The sequence below is a fragment of the Vicugna pacos genome, chromosome X, assembly GCF_048564905.1.
Source record: "Vicugna pacos chromosome X, VicPac4, whole genome shotgun sequence".
In the NCBI taxonomy this organism is placed as follows: Eukaryota; Metazoa; Chordata; class Mammalia; order Artiodactyla; family Camelidae; genus Vicugna; species Vicugna pacos.
Window position 1 is genome coordinate 66589333 of NC_133023.1, and position 20191 is coordinate 66609523.

General features: G+C 35.0%; 1 protein-coding gene across 2 annotated transcripts in view; it reads left to right on the top strand.

Annotated features, from left to right (window-relative positions):
• Nucleotides 1–20191, top strand: part of KLHL4 (kelch like family member 4) — an 83533-nt gene that overhangs the window by 45371 nt on the left and 17971 nt on the right. For both annotated transcript variants that reach the window (XM_006219462.4, XM_072955842.1), the window contains exons 2-6: nucleotides 3565–3732; nucleotides 4087–4223; nucleotides 7132–7328; nucleotides 9794–10006; nucleotides 14772–14958. In XM_006219462.4, coding sequence (XP_006219524.1) covers nucleotides 3565–3732; nucleotides 4087–4223; nucleotides 7132–7328; nucleotides 9794–10006; nucleotides 14772–14958 — 902 coding nt within the window. The remainder of the gene's footprint in view (nucleotides 1–3564; nucleotides 3733–4086; nucleotides 4224–7131; nucleotides 7329–9793; nucleotides 10007–14771; nucleotides 14959–20191) is intronic.

Sequence of the window (20191 nt, forward strand, 5' to 3'; positions counted from 1 at the left end):
ACACTACATTAGCCAGGTGATCAATGTTAACATCAACAGTAATGTGATGAGAATGGCATTTTACCTCTGTGGTCTTCCTCCTGAAAAGTTGTAACTCCTGCCTACTTATAAGAAAAATGTAGACAAATCTCAGTTGAGGGACATTCCATAAAATACCTGATCAGTACTCCTCAATGTTTTCAGCATCATCAAAAATAAGGAAAGTCTGAGAAACTGTCACAGCCAAGAAGGGCCTAAGGAAATATGTTACTTGGATGACATTTTGGGATAGTAAAAGGACCTTAAGTAAAAAGGGAAGAAATCTGAATACAGTATGAACTTTAGACAATAATAATATATCAATATCTGTTTATTAATTGTTTAAAATGTACCATACTAATATAAGATGTTAATAAAAGGGGAAACTGAGTGTGGGCATATGATAACTTTCTGTTATCAACTCAATTTTTCTGTAAATCTAAAACTGTTCTAAAAAGTAAAGTTTAAAAATCCCACCATTTTTTATATGGTAAAATTTCATTTAAAGTAAAAGTTCTTTGAAATGATAGCCCAAATTTCACTCCTCACTCTCAGAACTCAATACATTTACTCATTTCACCACAGAAAAAAAAAGTGTAGTGTAATATTTAGTCACTGAAATTTGGCTTGAATATTAAATCAGCAATTACATGTTAACTGTGTGCAAAGTATTTTATTACGTGCATTCTTACAAAAAATTTAAACATAGTCCCTACTTTCAAAGGCTTAAAAAGTTAATTGTAGGCCACTCTTCCTTCTGAGTGAGACAGACTGCACTCTGTCTATAGAGTGTGTATCTACTTTTATTTTGAACTAAGCACCCAACCCCCACACCTCGTGGCCTTTCTCTTGCCTTCAGAGACAGCCTGCACTCCGTCTATGGAGTATGTATCTCTCTGAAAAAATCTACTCTTATTAAAAAAAAAAGTTGTACATTTAAGAGATAAACCAGTTTCTCAAACTTGCACCAATGACATTTTGGGCTGAATAATTCTTTATTGTAGGATGTTTACTAGCAACTCTTGTCTCTACCAACTTGATGCCAGTAGCACCCTTTCCTAGTTGTAACAACTAAAAACGTCCTCTTACTTGTGTAACCAAACATAAAGAATTCTCAAATCTTCTGTAATCTTACAACTTCTCTAAAGATAGAGCCTATTAATTAAAGAAATAGCAGTTTGAGACCAAAACAATATCTTTAAAATAATTATGGAAATCACTACATCTTGGTAGTTAGGACTAGCTTAGCATAAGACTTAACATTTGTACAGAGATTGTATATACATTATCTCATGTAATCATCTGAAGAGTCCCATGACATAAGCATTATCGTTAGCAGCATTGGTATTAGTATTATTTCCATACCTATTTTGGAGGAAAAGATTAATGCTTAGAAAGATAAAGTGGCTTACTCAAGATCACTCAGCCTGTAAATACAAGGGCAGGAACTTAATCCAGGTATTTTGATGCTCTTTTCATTCCACCATGCTGCCTCCATGTCATAATCTGTAGTTATCATACAATAAAGAAGAAGGAAGAACATTCTCTAATGCAATGGCTTCCATTGTAACATCTGATCTGGCATTACAGTATCTAAAATGGAAGCAAGAGAATTATAACTTATGAGCTCTGGAAACTTATTAAGATCAGGCTAAGTGTCAGTAGTTTAGTTTAATTGTTATTGTTTTGCTTGTTTATTTTATTAAACTCTGCTTTTTAATGATCAAGAGTAGACTAATATTTTTATATCTTTATATGAATATGTCAGTTATATTTTGGATGCTATAATTTGATCTACCCATATCTCTTTAAGTACTAATTTCTTATTTCTTGATGACACACAAGATAGAGTTGCCTCTGTCTTTTGAAACCTAACAAAATTAGGATTGGTTCATTTTGATAGGATTTTTAGATTCTAAAAATCTGCATTTTAATTATAGAAAACACTGCAGATCTAATAAATGTACTATGCCCAGGTAGATATATAGCAAACTAGCCACTAATTAAAGACTTTTTTTGTCCTTAACCAAATTAGGCTGAAGAAAATTCACAGAATAAAATTATTTCCTGGCAAGAACTTTCCAAAATATATTCCTCCTTTAGAATATGTCCCTCTTCAGTACATGGTGGAATATACATGAAGACAGCTAAGATAATTGAACATTTAATGTTTGATTGACTCAATGGGAATCAAACCATTTGAGCAGAGGAAAGATTAGGATAAGTGAGTTTAGTGAAACCTGAATGCTTTCCAGTCTATGGTGCCAAGGGATTTTTCTTTTCCAAAACAAACAAGCACATTTTGTAGCAGACAATTTTAAAGGATATTCATACCATGTTACTCTGATTATCTATACAATATTGTGACTGAATGTTCCAAAGAAACTTTAAAGGTTAAGAAGATTAGGAGACTAATCATTCATTTGAATTGTAATTCAGACAAAAAGAGAGTAACATCCCCCTGGACCACTTGTCTTCAAATAAATGGGCTAAATGGAAGGTCAGGGAACCTAAAACTAATCCTACCTGGTGGTTGGGAAATGATGCCTGGAAGCAAGAAAGGCAACAAGCAAAGTATTTAAGTGTGTTCATCCAACCATCACATTTTTAAGCTTTTACTGATTGTAAACCTCTCTGTGCTTGTGTTAGTATTTAAATTCCACCATTGTATGATGTTGAAAAGACATGTTGACAGCTTTCATTATTGCACATTCAACAGTCAAAGGATACAAATACCCAGTTAGAAGATGACTGAGTTCTGGGGATCTAATGTATGGCATGGTGGGGACTATGGTTAACAATACTGTATTGTTTGGTTGAAAGTTGAGAGAGTAGATCTTAAGTATTCTCATCAAACACACAAACACACACACAAAATGGTGACTATGTGAGGTGATGGATGTCTTAACAAACTTTATTGTGGTAATCATTTCACAATATATATGTGTAATATATACGTGTATCATATAAGTACGTTGTACACCTCAAACTTACACAATGTAATATGTCAGTTGTATCTCAATAAAGCTGGAAAATGAAAAAAAGATGGAAATATGTATATTTTCTGGATAAGAATACCATAGTGTAAATAATGTTATAGAACTGTCAGGCTTGAGATTCTTCGAGGAATATTTCTGATGTATAAGGAATACTCCACAGAAAAGCTTCAGAACAGAATCAGATTTGAAAAATATTTCGAATCATGCATTTCATGCCTAATGATGTAATTATGATGTCAATAAAAATCAAAAGAAAGAGGCTTGTAAGTTTATGTTTGTGTATGTAACAACTACCACTAGCCCTACAGATGAACCATACATAGTTACCTTCATGATTAAATTCCAGATATAAGTACTAACCGGGACACTTCACTTTAATGGAGGTTAAGGAGCAATAATAACAAAATATTTAAGATCAGAGGGCAAATTTTATATTTACTTTAATTCAATATATTTCCTTTAGAAGTTGATATGCCTAAATTTCCACTGGACATTTGCACATTCACTAGGAGAAAAAACTATATTCTTACACTCATCCCCCTTTCAGATTAGATACACAACAGCCTGAAGAAATGAATGTCAGCAGGTCTGAGGAGCAGTTCCATGCTGTAAACCATGCAGAACAAACTCTCCATAAAATGGAGAACTACCTGAAAAAGAAACAACTGTGTGATGTACTACTCATCGCTGGACACCTCCGAATCCCAGCCCATCGGTAAGTATCCTTATGCAGACAGATCATTTGTTGAGTATAGCACTGATTACAAATTAGAGCACTGAGAGAAATAGGTTTTTATTTTTTTTATATTGAAAAACACTATCCTATATGATCCATTTCCCTGTGTGATATATAGAAGAGTCAAACTTAAGAGAAATTGATGAAGAAAAACAGCACAAATTCTCTAAAGAAACTCAAATTACTTAATTTACCTTTCTAATTTCACTACACATGACTGAACTGTGAAAGATTTATGCAGAAAACCAGTGTCACAAACTTACTGACTGCATTTCATGCTTTTCAATGAGATTATGGACTGATTTCAGTTCCTGCGAAACATTTCTATTCCAGGTTGGTTCTCAGTGCAGTGTCTGATTATTTTGCTGCCATGTTTACTAATGATGTGCTTGAAGCCAAACAAGAAGAGGTCCGGATGGAAGGAGTCGATCCTAATGCACTTAATTCCTTGGTTCAGTATGCTTACACAGGTAAGTGCTTAGCATGTATTACCTAATTCAATCTTCACAATAACCCTACATTATATAACCCACATTATTATTATTCTGACTTTACAAGTGAGAAAATTGAAGCATAGACCAGTTAAATAAGTTTCCTAAGGTAGTAAGTAGCAGAATCAGTATTTAAATTCACTGGTATAGAAGAGGAAGAGGTAAATAATATTCTAGAAAAAGTTTGGCCATGAGAAAACAGCTATTTCAACACAAAACACAAGAACATGTCTAGCTTTCTCTCTCTTGAACGGTGCGGGTACATTCTCATTTGTAAAAATGAGAACAGAAGTGGGGTTTTCTAACTCTTATTTATTTATTTCAACTTTATTGAGGAATAGCTGACAAATATAATTATATATATTTAAATATTTAAATATATGACTTGATTTCATATATACATATATGTATATGTGTGTATATAATATATATTCTACTATATATACATATATAATATACATGTATATTATATATATTACATGTATATAATACATATATATAGTGGAATGGTTACCAAGATCAAGATAATTAATGCATACATCATCTCATATAGTTAACTTTTTTTTTTAGTGAGTACACTCTCAGCAACTTTCAGGTATACAACACCCAATACTGTATTATTAACTGTAGTCACCATGCTGTACTTCATATCCTCAGAACTTATTCTTGTAAGTGATAGTTTGTACCTTTGACCTACATTTCCCCATCTTCCCTTTCCCACCCCTATTCCTCATACAAGTGATACCATACAGTATTTGTCTTTCTCTGGCTGACTTATTTAACTTAGCTTAATGCCTTCCAGGTTCACCCACGTTGTCACAAATGGCAGGATTTCCATCTTTCTCAGGGTTGAATATGTGTGTGTGTGTGTGTGTGTGTGTATCTCACATTTTCTTTATTTGTTCATCTCTCAGGACATTTAGGTTGTTTCCATATCTTGTGAATAATCCTGTAGCAAACATGGGAGTGCATCTATCTCTTTAAGAACCTGATTTCATTTCCTTTGGAGTGGGCTTGCTGTATCACATGGTAGTTCTTTTTTTTTTTTATTTTTTCAGGAACCTCCATGTTGTCTTCCCTAATGGCTGAACCAACTTACATTTTCACCAACAGCGCTTTCTCCAAAGCCTCACCAACACTAGCTATCTCTTCTCTTTTTGATAATAACCACCCTAACAGGTGTGAGGTGATATCTCATTGTGGTTTTGATTTGCATTTCCCTGATAATGAGTGATGCTGAGCACCTTTTCATGTACCTGTTGGTCATTTGTATGTCTTCCTTGGAGAATTGCTTGTTTAGGTCTTTTGCCCAGTTTTGGATTGGATTGTTTGCTTTTGTGCTACTGAGTTGTATGAGTCCTTTATATATATTTGGATATAACCCCTCATCATATATACAGTTTGCAGATATTTTCTCTCGTTCTTTAGGTTGCCTTCTCAATTTATTTTTTGTTTCCTTTGCTGTGGAGAAGCTCATCAGTTTGATGTAGTCCCACTTGTTTATTTTAGCATTTGTTCCCTGTGCAACTTACCCATGAAATCATTGCTGAGACTAATTTAATAATTTCTTTTATTAATTTTATGGTTTCATTCATTGTGAAATGAATATTATTCTTAATAGTGAGGCCAAATTTCAATGTTTATAGCAGGTGAATTTTTAGATCTGAATCTGAGAATAGTCCATACTTCTCTGAGTTTCATCAGATACAGGCAGGGCTCTCCCTTCAAAATCCAGTATAAGAAACAGCACAAGAAAGTCCACTGATGGACTGGACCCCTTTACAACACATTGTAGAGGTTGAACCAAATACAAAGCAGCTCACAGTATGTATTATTCTTTGTTTAAATGGTTATTCAATTATATAGAATCCACATTAAGGTATTTTACGAAGCAAAATTATAAAAGAATAATTTATAGTTTATTTAATCCATATGAAATATCATTCTTTATAACTTCCCTATAACAAAGCTAAAACAAAAATATAGGAATATAACTTATAAAAGTAACTTACATTTGCGGGAGATGTTATAGCTCAGGGATAGAGAGCCTGCCCAGCATGCACGAGGTCTTGGGTTCAATCCCCAGTACCTCCGGAGATTAAAAAATAAATGAATAAAACCTAATTACCTCCCCCTGAAAAATAAAAAAGTAACTTACATTTGCAATAATTCATCAATAATTTTTGCTCCAGAAATAATACAGCTATATTAATGAAAGAAACAACTTAAACTGCTCTGATCTTGGTTTTTAAAAATTCTTTACAGGTATTTTTAAACAGAGTCTGTTTTTATACCTAGGAAAATCATCATATAAGCAATCCTTTATCTGAGGACTCTTGGCAATGTTTTATCTCTTTTGAGACAGTGCCGGGCGTTAATTCCACGCATAATATTTGGGAAAAGTCATCCTTATCAGCTAATAAATGAAGATACAAAAAAAATGGACATATAAACTCAATATTCTTATTTACAAGATGCTTTTTCCACACAAATTACAGTTACCTGTACAGCCCATTGTTTGATCCTTATGCAATATGACATAATGCTCCTTGAGTCATGATGTAGACAGTGTTTTATATAAGATTTAGACGCAGGTCTAAGAGGATAAAGAAACAAGAAGTTGCCATTCTTTGCAGTGGTGGTATTCACTGTTCACATGTTGCAGTTGTTTTTGATAATCTGGTCTGGCTCCTTTCAGCCATCTTATTAGTGTTTGTACAGGCTCCATTTCATATATTTACCTCAAAAGGTACTCCCTGAGTAGTTACTGGACACTGGAAAAAAATAGCCCTATTAATGGGAGAAACAGAAAAATTCAACTATCTAGCCTCTGTTTGTCTTACATTATGGAACATATAATCATTCTTTACTTTTTCAAACCATCTAGGTGTCCTGCAACTGAAGGAGGATACTATTGAAAATTTGCTGGCTGCGGCTTGTCTCCTGCAGTTGACTCAAGTCATTGAAGTCTGCTCCAATTTTCTCATAAAGCAGCTCCACCCTTCAAACTGCTTAGGGATTCGATCATTTGGAGATGCCCAGGGCTGTACAGAGCTCCTGAGTGTGGCACATAAGTACACAATGGTAAAGCCAATTACTTCATACTAATTTGTAGTTATAAAATAAGTATATATATATAATATATATAAATAATGTTTTAATACAATATCTAAATTATTGATATGTTTACTGATGTGTGTGTGTGTGTATGTGTATTGTGTGTGTATAAAACCTTTCCAAGGTAAAGATCATAATGTTGAGGTAAAATTAAGCAATATAAATTTATATACTTTTCAAATAACTTGCACATGATAGGTATTAGATTAAACTATTTGTTTGGTTGAGCTGTACTCAAGCAAGTTTCACATTTTTGAAGCTAAAAAGATTGAATTAAATCTCAAAGCTTGGAGAAATAAAAATAGTGCCAAAAATCAAACTATACAAGTACATGTTTCGAGTAGAATGCACAGTATTAAGAAAATATAATTTCCCTAATGTTTTTGTACCATTAGAACTTTACTTTGTAAAATTGTACAAATATTGTTTCTAATGAAAGTTAAATATCATTCAGTAAATAAAAAACTAATATTAATGGATCATATTAACTGGAAGAGCTTCATAACTATCAAAATTAGTAAATCAGACAGTTCTATTGAATTGAATTTTTATTTTTTAATGAAACATGTATTTTGATTAAAAAACAATTTGCAGTTCAATCTTTTAACTTAAATAACTTAAAATCCTCTCAATTCTATTAGTAATTATAATAAATTAAATGAACATGTTCATATGTGATAATTCTTTAAAAGTGTCATGGGATAAGACTATATTTAGTCAAGTGACAGTGATATGAAATATTGTCTGTAGGGAGGCAAGGAAAAATACAGGATATTAAATAAATCCTTACCATTCCTGCTAATAATTCCCTTATGCAAAGAAGAAAATGAACTTGTTAACCTCTGAAGCAGAGAACAACACTAGATGTAGCTTTCTGTGAAACCCAATCAAAAGATAATATTTCAAACTAAGCAAATAGCTACATTTATTTAATATTCAAATATAAAAAGCAAGTACATAAAAGTGAACAATAGAATCACAACTAAAAAACAGCAATCAAATTAACATTACAGTTTTAGAATTGAGATATATATAATTAAAGAGTATTTTCTGGAGTTTTATACAAATCTTAAAAAGTTTAAATTTGTAATGTATGAATCCTCTAAATATTTCTTGTAAAACTTCCCTCCTCTTCTTCCCAACCCTGATCATTGTTCAAAATTTGAAGTTTCAAACATATTCCTGAAACACCCCCCATTATGTGGAAAATCACTTTATAATGGATTGGCATTTTAACATATGTCATTTAATTATGCTATTTATATTCCTATGTCCTAAATATAGATACCATATAATCTATAGGAACAGCAGTTCAAAGGTTAATCCTACCGCAAAGGCAAAACATGAAAACTTCCTGTTAAATTACTTAAATTCTTGAACTCAGTATCAACAGTTTCCTGTCTGGTATCTTACTCTTGCAGACAAAACATATTCTGATAAACAGCTTGAATTATTTTTGTTGCTCAAAATGAACCTGTCTTCCTTTTCCTATTATGTGACTGAAACTGAGTGTTAAAACAGGATGTGCATAAAAATGCAGTACTGTTGTCTCCTTTATTCCTTCTTCTTTAGTTATTTTAGTACCTATTATAAAGGCAGTAAAATATGTAAAGATCTTGCCATAATGCTTGTGTACTACTGCACTGATAATATACAATGTAAATAATTTTAATGTCTAAGAATAATGCTAAACTCTAAGGATTTAACTGCAGTCATTTGAATCATAGATTGAGTAAAACAGATTGCCCTCCTTAATGTGAATGAGCCTCATCCAGGAATACCCTCACAGACACACCCAGAGTAATGTTTGGCCAAAATCTGAACACTCCATAGCCCAGTCAAATTGACACATAAAGTTAACCACCACAATCATACAAGCAGTAGCTTGCATTGATGAAACATTCAGCAAATATGTTATATTCATTTATTACACTTTATAACAACGTAAGTATGGATTTTAAAAAAATGAATACCAAACCAAGGGCACTAAAGAAGCCTTTTTGGAAGGCACTAGAAGAAAGGGTTTACCTTGAAATTAGGAGCAAAATAATTCCAAAACAAGATAATTTAAAATTAATCTTTAAGCTTAACTAAATATTTCTCTAAAGTGCTGAATACTGCAGTGCATACATAGATAATTTAAACTGTTCTATGACCCACATTAGCCATTGAGTAGGGAGTAGCTTTTACGATTTTAAACATAGTTTTACTCCCTTTTTTAACACATAGGTTTACACACGATTTTACTCCCTCAGTTTCAGAAGGCTCCCCCATTGCCCTGTCACGGGCAGCAACAGCACCTATTTGTTATCAATGCATATATCCGTCTTGCTGGCTTTATCTGCAGTTTAACAAGGGGAAATACTTCAATAAGTGTACTTTGTTAAGAACTTTCTAAAGTACAGTTTCAATAGAAGACCTTTCTCTTCTAGGAGCACTTCATCGAGGTAATAAAGAACCAAGAATTCCTCTTGCTTCCAGCAAATGAAATTTCAAAACTTTTGTGCAGTGATGACATTAATGTGCCTGATGAAGAGACAATTTTCCACGCTCTCATGCAGTGGGTGGGGCATGATGTGCAGGCGAGGCAAGGAGACCTCGCAATGCTGCTTTCCTACATCAGACTGCCGTTACTTCCACCGCAGGTATGGAAATTCACCCAGGTTATGCAAATCATAGTTCTAAACTACCACTAGGCATTAATCCAGTCCTCATTTATTTTATTCAGAGTGTGTCTGGTACAGTATTTGTTTCACAGAAGGACATATACAGCCTTCAATTAACAATACTAATGATGAAGAGAGAAGGAAAATGGTTTTTTAAAAAAACCTATAGATAATCCCTAAATTTCCATATACTCGTTAGTTTCAATTTCCTCTCTCACCAAACAGCACTTGAAACAAGCAGAAGACTAGGCTCTTTTTCTTTTCCTGACACCTTCTAGGCAAGGTGATAATCATTACAATAGCATAACAGAGTAGTCATCCTACAGTAGTCTCTAGAAAAGAGTTAGATTCTGGATAATACCTACTAATATGAGTGATTAGCTGCTGTGATTGAAAATATATTACAATAGTTTCAGATGCACTAGAGCGTCATTATAATGGCATCCTCAGCGTGCATTAAGGATTATACTAAAAATGATTCTTAAAACAAATACTCTTGTCAATGGACATTAGGTTGCTTCCATGTCTTGGCTATTGTAAATAGAGCTGCTGTGAACATCAGAATGCATGTATCTTTTTGAATTAGGGTTTTTGATTTTTCCAGAAATATACCCAGGAGTGGGATCGCTGGACCATATGATAACACTATTTTTAGTTTTTTAAGCAACTTCCATACTGTACTCCATGGTGGTGACACCAATTTACATTCCCATCAACAGTGTAGGAGGGTTCCCTTTTCTCCACATTATCTCCAGCAATTATTACTTATAGACTTTTTGATGATGGCCATTCTGGCTGATGTGAGGTGATACCTCATTGTAGTTTTCTTTAATAATTAGTGATGTTGAGCATCTTTTCATTTGTCTATTGGTAATCTGTATGTCTTCTTTAGAGAAATATCTATTTAGGTCTTCTGCCCATTTTTTATTGGATTTTTTGATATTAAGTTGTATGAGCTATTTATATATTTTTGATATTAACCCCTTGTTGGTCACATCATTTGCAAATATTTTCTCCAATTCCATAGGTTTTCTTTTCATTTTGTTTATAGTTTCCTTTGCTGTGCAACACCTTATAAGTTTAATTAGGTCTCATTTGTTTATTTTTGCTTTTGTTTCCTTTGTCTTAGGAGACAAATCCAAAAAAATTCTATTTATTTCAAAGAGTGTTCTATCTATGTTTTTTTCCTAGTATTTTTATGATTTGGGGTCTTAGGTTTAGGTCTTTAATCCATTTTAAGTTTATTCTTGATTATGGTGTGAGAAAACATTCTAATTTCACTTTTTTACATGCAGCTGTCCAGTTTTCCCATCCCCACTTATTGAAGAGACTGTCTTTCTTTTCTGCATTGTATATTCTTGCCTCCTTTGTCGTAGATTAATTGACCATACATGCATGGGTTTATTTCTGGGTTTCTGTCCTGTTCCATTGATCTATGTGTCTATTTTAGTGCCAGTACCATTCTTTCTGGGAACCTCTGTAACATGAATGTTAGTAAATCCGATGTTGCCCCAGAGTTCTCTTAAACTGGCTTCATTTCTTTTCATTTTTCCTTTTTCCTTTTCAGCTTTAGTCATTTCCACTACTCTGTCTTCCAGCTTGCTGATCCATTCCTCTGCATCATTTAGTCTACTGTTGATTCTTTCTAGTGCATTTTTCATTTCAGTTTTATATGTCTCATCTCTGGTGGTTCTTTATATTTTCTAACTCTTTGTTAAAAACTTCTAAATTCGTGCTCTGTGCATCCATTCTCCTCCCGAGTTCTCTGATCATCTTTATGATCATTACTCTGAATTCTTACTTGGGTAGATTGCCTCTCTCCATGTCACATAGTTCTCCTGGGGTTTTATCTTGTTCCTTTGTGTGGAACATATTCCTCTGCCACCTCATTTTGTCCAAGTTGCTATTTGTATTTTTATGTATGTGGTAGGTTAGTTATGTTTCTCAACCTTGGAGAAGTAGCCTTCTGTAGGAGACGTCCTTTGTGTTTCAGCCGTGCACTCCCCTCTAGTCACCCAAGCCATGATCTCGGGAGTCCCCTAAGAAGGCTGTGTGGGTCTTTCTGTTGTGGTGGGCTGACTGTGTGGATGGTCTGGTAGGCTTGGTTGGCCCCTAGTCTGGTTGGTTGCCAGGTCCTGCCTTGTGTGAATGCTTCTGGCTACTGTTTAGCAGGGCCTGGTCATGGGTGCTGGTTGCGGAACCCTAGGTGGCCCTGGGGCTAGTTCTGGCTCCCTGGTGGATAAAGTCAGGGTTCTGAAGGCTCTGGGGCTGTTGCCCACCCACTAGCAGGTGAAGCCAGATCCTGGAGTTAGTGCCGGACTACTGGCAGGCAGAGCTGGTTCAGGGCCCAGGGGTGCCAGAGCTTATTTCAGATTGTTTGTTAGGGGTTGCGGGGAGGGGGTTTTGCCTGCAGGATCCTAGTTTTCTTGCTTCTGGTGTCTGCCACCTGGTGGGTGAGGCTGGTCTAGAGACTAATATAGGCTTCCTGGAGGAAAGGGCCGATGCTTGCCCACTGGTGGTGGAGCTGAGTCTTGGCCTTCTGATGGGCAGGACCATATCTAGCGGTGTGTCTAGAGGCAGTTGTGGGCTCCGGAAGTCTTTAGGCAGCCAGTCTGCTGATGGGTGGGGCTGTGTCCCTGACCAGTTAGTTGCTGGCCCTGATGCATCCCAGCACTGGTGCCTACAGGCTGTTGGGCTAGGGCAGGGCTGGGTCCTGAGGCTAATAAGCTAGAAGGAGGATTTCAAAATGGTGATTTCCAGCACCAGTGTCTGCATGGTAGAATGAGCTCCCCAAAATGGCTGCCATCAGTGTCTGTGTCCCCAGAGTGAGCTCCAATTGCCTACTGCCTCTCCTGGTGACTCTCCAGGATCAGCAGGTGGGTCTGACCCAGGCTGCTTGCAAATTACTGCTTCTGCCCTGGGCCGCAGAGCATGTAAGGTTTTGTATGTGCCCTCTAAGTGTGAGGTCTCTATTTCCCATAACCCTCTGGGTCTCCTGAATGTATGCCCTGCTGGCTTTCAGAGCCAAACGTCCTGGGGTCTTATCTTCCTAGTGCAGGACCCCTGGGCCATTGCAGGGCTTAGACCTCTCACTCCTTGGGGAGAGCCTCTGTAGTTGTAATTATTCTACTGTTTATGGGTCGCCCACCCTGGGTTATGGGTTTTGACCATACTGCAACTCCACCCCCTCCTACCCATCTTATAGTGGTTCCTTCTTTATATCTTTAGTTGTAGATCTTTTCTGGTAGGTTCTGGTCTTTTTCATCAATAGTTCCTCTGTAAATAGTGTAATTTTTGTGTGCCTGGGATGGGAGATGAGTTCAGGGTCTTTCTACTGTGCCATATTTGGAACTCTCAGTACATATTTACTCTAAAGCCTCGGGGCTTGTTTGAAACTCAGTGTCTCGGGCCCCCACCATAGACCTACTGAAATAATTTATGGAGTTGAGGCCAAGGAATCTGTGTTTTAACAAGTTTTCCAGATGATTCTTAGATATGCAAAAATGTGAGATGCACTGGTATAAAGAATCAGAGGCCCATAACTTTATACTGCTTTAAGTCTATATGACATTCTGTCAGCAGAAGGCTTAGTTTGGACTTTTCTTACTTTATTGGAATGACAGGAAATTTCCAGCCTAAACACACAACCAGTGAACTTTGGCCTCCCACTCCTGAGTACACTTCATGTCTAGAATGTAGACCATGTGAAATTTCCTGATGATGGTAGTGGTGGATAAAAGTGATCTTAAACAAATATTCTGGAAATGAAATATATAAAGAGAATGGTGATAAATGTCTGAAGAATATTTTTGAAAGAAAAAATTATATAGCCTATTTTTCAAACCTATTTACAGCAGCATATGCATTAAGGAAATGCTTGGGGTCTCACCAGCCAAGTCAAAACAGTGATCCATCAGAGACAACAGGTGGGATTAGAATGGATCTGGGTTAACCAGTGCAGAACAGAAACTTCAGGGACGTTTTATAGAGTGAGATTAGCACTTCCATTCCAACAACCTGCTTGTCATTCTCCCAATGTCCTATGATAGTGTGGATCCAAAACTCCAAGGAACCAATCTAAATGATCCTTGGAAAAATTCTGAAACCAACTCTTAACTTCTCCTCAACTCATCTCAGGAAAAAAAAAAAACTTTACTTAGTTTTCATCCCATTCAGTTAGGGTCGCAGTTTCTGCCAGGCAATAATGGTTAGAAAGGATTGATCTCATATACGATTGCTGATGAACTTTACCCACGTATACACACACGTGTACAGAAAAGCACCTGCTTTGTGCTGTGATTTGATTAGAAAGATGCAGCCCCCTGTGAGTAATATTATTTTATTTTAACCGATCATGTTTATGCCACCTTCTCTCAATCCATCTCTAGCTACATGCAGTAGGGCGGGAGATGCCTGCTTTGTGTAAACACAGCCATTCTCTTTGCTTTCAGTAACACATTTTATGAGTGCTTTTTCAGTTTCACTCCTTGAGGTTGTATGTACATATTCAAAGATGAATAGCATGTCAAATAAATGTGCATAGATAAATAGCTACCCCCAGGAGGCTTTTAATCATTCTTAAATCCTAAGTGAACATAAAGATATGTTACTGAGTAACTTAAAATATGAAATAATGACACACATTTGAATTAGCTTGAGTTTTCTCCAAAGTTATATAAATGAAAATGTGTTATTTCTAACGGTTTGCTCATCACTTCATACACCCTGCATTATTACTTTTCAGTTACTGGCAGATCTTGAAAACAGCTCCATGTTTACTGGTGATCTTGAGTGTCAGAAGCTCCTGATGGAAGCTATGAAGTATCATCTCTTACCTGAGAGAAGACCCATGATGCAAAGCCCTCGGACTAAGCCTAGAAAATCAACTGTGGGAGCACTTTATGCTGTGGGAGGCATGGATGCTATGAAAGGTAACAGGAACGAATGAATTAATTTAGAAAGCATTATTTAAAAAAGAAAATACATTCTCAACACCCTCCAAATTATGTGGGTGGTATTGAAGCCATATTTAAATGTATATATCTAAAGCTAATTTTTATAAACAAGGCACTTTATGTGATTTTCTGACCTTTTTTTCCTTACCTTATGGAATGTAGCCCTTTCATTAGTGTTGGCTAAACTCTTAATAGGTACTTTTATTTTATGACAGTGATTTTTATTTATTTATATATTTTTTGCCGTCTAGGATAGATTTCTTTTTTATTGAAGTATAGTTGATTTACAGTATTTTATTAGTTTCAGGTATACAGCATAGTGATTCAGTATTTTTGCAGATTATACTCCCTTATAGGTTATTATAAGGTAATGGCTATAATTCCTTCTGCTACAATATATCCTTGTTGCTTATCTATTTTATACATAGTAGTTTTCATCTGTTAATCCCATACCCCTAATTTGCCCCTCCCCTCTTCCCTCTCCCCTTTGGTAACCACAAGTTTGTTTTCTGTATCTGAGTCTGTTTCTGTTTTGCATATACATTCATTTATATTGTTTTTTAGATTCTACATATAAATAATATCAGACAATATTTGTATTTCTCTGTCTGGTTTATTTCACTAGGCATAATATTCTCTAGGTCCATCCATGTTGCTGCAAATGGCAGGATTTCTTTTTTATGGCTGAGTAATATTCCATTGCATATATACCACATCTTCTTTATCCATTTGTCTGTTGACGGGCACTCAGGTTGCTTCCATGTCCTGGCTATTGTATATTGTGCTGCTATGAATATTAGGGTGCATATATCTTTTCAAATTAGTGTTTTCACTATTTCAGGATATATACCCAGGGATGGAATTGCTGGATCATATGGTAGTTCTAGTTTTAATTTTTTGAGGAACCTCCATACTGTTTTCCACAGTGGCTGCACCAATTTACATTCCCATGAACAGTGTATGAGGATTTCCTCCATATCCTCTCCAACATTTGCTGTGGACTTCTTAATGATGGCCATTCTGACAGTTGTGAATCTGTCTCCTAAGGCAAAACTAATAAAAGCAAAATACACAAATAAGACCCAATTAAACTTAATTTTTTTGCACAGAAAAGGAAACCATTGTCAAAATGAAAAGACAACCTATAGAATGGGAGAAAGTATTTGCAAATGATCTCACTGACAAGGGATTATCTCATTGTGGTTTTGATTTGCCTTTCTCTAATAATTAGCAATGGTAAGTATCTTTTAAGACTGTTAGCCATCTGTATATCTTTAGAAAAATGTCTCTTCAGGTCTTTTTGATTGGGCTGTTTTTTTTTTTTTTGGTATTGAGTAGTATGAGTTATTTATTTATTTTGGATATTAATCCCTTGTCAGTGACATCATTTGCAATATTTTCTCCCATTGCATAGGCTGTCTTTTCATTGTGCTAATGGTTTCCTTTGCTGTGCAAAAGATTTTAAGTTTAATTGGGTCTTATTTGTTTATTTTGCTTTTATTTGTTTTGCCTTAGGAGACAGCTTCAGAAAAATATTGCCACAATGTATGACCAAGAGTGTTCTGCCTATGTTCTCTTCTAAGAACTTACTTAGGTCTTACATTTAGGTCTTTACACCATTCAGTTTATTTTTGTATATGGTGTTAGAGAATGTTCTAATTTCATTCTTTTACATGTAGCTGTTCAGTTTTCCCAGCACTACTTATTGAAGAGACTGTCTTTTCTCCATTGTATATTCTTGCCTGCTTTGTTGTAGATTAATGGACCATAGGTGTGTGGGTTTATTTCCTGGCTTTCTACTCTGTTTCACTGATCTGTGTGTCTGTTTTTGTGCCAGTACCATAGTGTTTTGAGGACTGTGCCTTTGTAGTATATTCTGAAGTCTGGGAAGGTGATACCTCCAGCTTTGTTCTTTTTTCTCAAGATTGCTTTGATATTTTGGGGTCTTTTGTGGTTCCTATGGCAACAATTTTTAAATTTGAATATTCACTTTGCAACATAAGATCTTTCCAGGGAAAACTTTTTAATCAAATGGAAAACCATTTATCATGCATGCAAGAGATGAGGATCCTCCAAATTTATTTTTTGACAAAAATAGAAGAGTGGCTTCTAACTTCTTGCTGTCAACTTCCTGATAGATGTTCAGTGACCAGTTACAAAGAATTTTACAGTGTTGATAACAAGATTAGTGGTTCAAACCTAAAATAAAGTAATGATTTTATACAGGAATTTTATCAAAAGGAATAGGGAAAAATTTCTGAAGCCATTATCTCTACCCTGAACCCTTCTTAGACCTTATTTTTCTATAGCACTGTCATTTTACACTTGATTTCTCATTCTGTAGACCCATGTTGCCAAAACAGTGAGGGAAGTGGTGGTGGTGGTGGTTATTATTATTGTTGTTGTTGTTGTTGTTATTATTATTATCACAATATCCAGTGGAATGGAAGGGAGACATACAACATTACTTAAAAGTTACTTAAATAGTCCTTTTTATAGTTCCTCACAATTGTACCCCTCCAATTGGGCTGCTTCTGCTTCATCAAGTCATCTATTCACATTTTATGATCAAATAGTAAGCATAGCAAGAATTTTACTTCTCATGCATTTTGCACTTTTTGAAAGGAAAAAAAAATACACTTCTGTAAAACTAAACTGTCCAGGTCTGCTTCATCACAAAAGATTCGATTCCCCAAATCCTGTCAGTTTTCCACCCATTCTGCATGATTCCACATTGAACATCCAAAATGAGGTTACACAATAGCATTGCCATAGAGGAAACTGCATAGTTAACTCAGTTCTCTCAAGAACTTTCATCTCATCCTTCCTGGTGACCTTAAGCCTGTCCCAATATTTTTATAACAGAATTATTTTCACTGCAACTCAGAGCAGAAGAGCTATATGTTTGCTCAAAAGAAACTCTGCCTATTTAAAATTAGTTCATAAAACTAAGTGTAATTTAGTTTTGAAGGCTTAGTGTGGTTTCTCTAAGAAGCTACACCCTAACTATATACTCTATTCTTAGGTTGCATGGCATTAAATTTTTATGAGCTTAATTTTCATCAGTTTCTTAAATTCAAGAAGCAATTCAGTAAAAGTATGTGTGCTTCATAAACAAGTGCATATGCATAATGTTATTTAATCAAAAAACCAAAAAGTTAAATTTTCTGTGATCCTTTCTCAAAAGGATTTTTTTCTTAGGATGGTATAATTTTCAGAACTTTGTTGTGGATGATTTTTTTCTGGTACTGTTGAATGATACTACATTTAGCTTCAAATGACTAAAAAAAAATCTAGCTATGTGACCAGAATGTTTCTCTAAAATTTGCTAGAAGTATATTTACAAATATAGCTTACATTTGAACATAATGTTCTGCTTCAATTGACTTTAATTCTCGTCAATAAAAACAATTGTGTAACTCCAAAAAAAAAAAAAACAGTGAGGGAAGGATTTCCCAGTCTATCCCTTCCAACCCCCCGCCCTCTTGGCAACCACAAGTTTGTATTCTATGTCTATGAGTCTGTTTCTGTTTTGTATTTATGTTTTGTTTGTTTGGTTTTTTTTAGATTCCACATATGAGCGATATCACATGGCATTTTTCTTTCTCTTTCTGGCTTACTTCACTTAGAATGACATTCTCCAGGAGCATCCACGTTGCTGCAAATGGTGTTAGGTTGTCGGTTTTTATGGCTGAGTAGTATTCCATTGTATAAATATACCACCTCTTCTTTATCCAGTCATCCGTTGATGGACATTTAGGCTGTTTCCATGTCTTGGCTATTGTAAATAGTGCTGCTATGAGGATTTTGTAATTGAGAGTTGTCTATGTAGGAAATAAAATCAACCCACTTAAAATTTGTCAGATCATACACAGAAATGTCATTTGACACCTTGTAGAAAGTGATGCAAAAGCAAAGTTCTGTGCTTCTGGAAACCGTTTCCTTTTGTATGTGTAATTAGAAACTGGAAAACCATATAGGATGTGTGTCAATTAACCATAAACCTATACAATGAGAACTTGCAAGTGCAGTTATTTCCAAAGTATTAGAGTAACGTCACAATTAGTATTCTTCAGAAAATACGTCCATATTCCCATTGTATTCCTTCTTTAAATGAAATCATCAGCTTTGTTAGAATCATCTAGTGTTTTTATAATGAGATAAATTTCTTTATTGCTATTTTAAAAATCTCTACATATAAATCGCAGGTCTATATAGTATTATTATATAAATCATGGAACAAACCCATGCCTTACTCAGCCTTCTACCACCCAACTGTTAAGAATGTCTGCGTTCTCTTCCTAAGTTACCCATATTATAGTGTCTTTGTAATGCTGAGCAAGCTCAAGTTCAACTTTTTCTTTTTTAGGCTCTACCAATCACTGAATAAACAGTTCATTAACTGTCTTAAAAAAATAACAAATACAATGAGACCTTATAATTAATTTCAAGTCTAGCAACTTGATATTTTATTGAGTTTTGTTCAATAGAGTGAATATTAACAACATTTTTAAAGGTGTCTTTGATATTTGATATTTAAATTAAAAGGGCACTAAGTACAAAATGTAAGCACAGTTTTCCTTAGTTTCTATTAAAAAGGGCTTAGCCTGCAAAACGAGAAATGGACAACTTTGTGTTTGTTTTTTGTGTTTGTTTACTACTTTTGTTATTTTTTTAGGCTCCTGTTTTTTAAGTTAACATTATACAAATGAATGTATTACACAAGATGGTTATAAGTATCTACAACTCCTTATCAGTTTCTAAAAATGAGTGAAATTTTAGCCTATAGTCCCTTGTCTCTGTTACCACAGTTTGATATAGAAGGAAGTCAAGGCATCATTTTGAGATTTTTGGAGTACCTAGTGTACGGAAATATAAAAGATTCTATGGGAAGTTGCAGACAACTACAATACTAGTAAAAACTATTCCTGATCCTTGATTGGCATTTTGCATACATCATTTCTAATTTTCACAGTGGTGCTACAAGATAGATTTTATTACCCCAATTTTGCAGATGAGGAAACTAAGGCTTTTAAGGTTAGACAGCCAAGCCAAGGACAAATATCTAGGAAGAGCGGAGACAGAATTCTTACTCAAATTTTATGTTCCTTTTTGCTATACTGCAACTATTTTAGAAGAAAGAGCAGCAACAAGAAACAAGAAATTGACCCCTGTCTTTGAGGGTCCTAGAATCTATTGAAAAACCAGA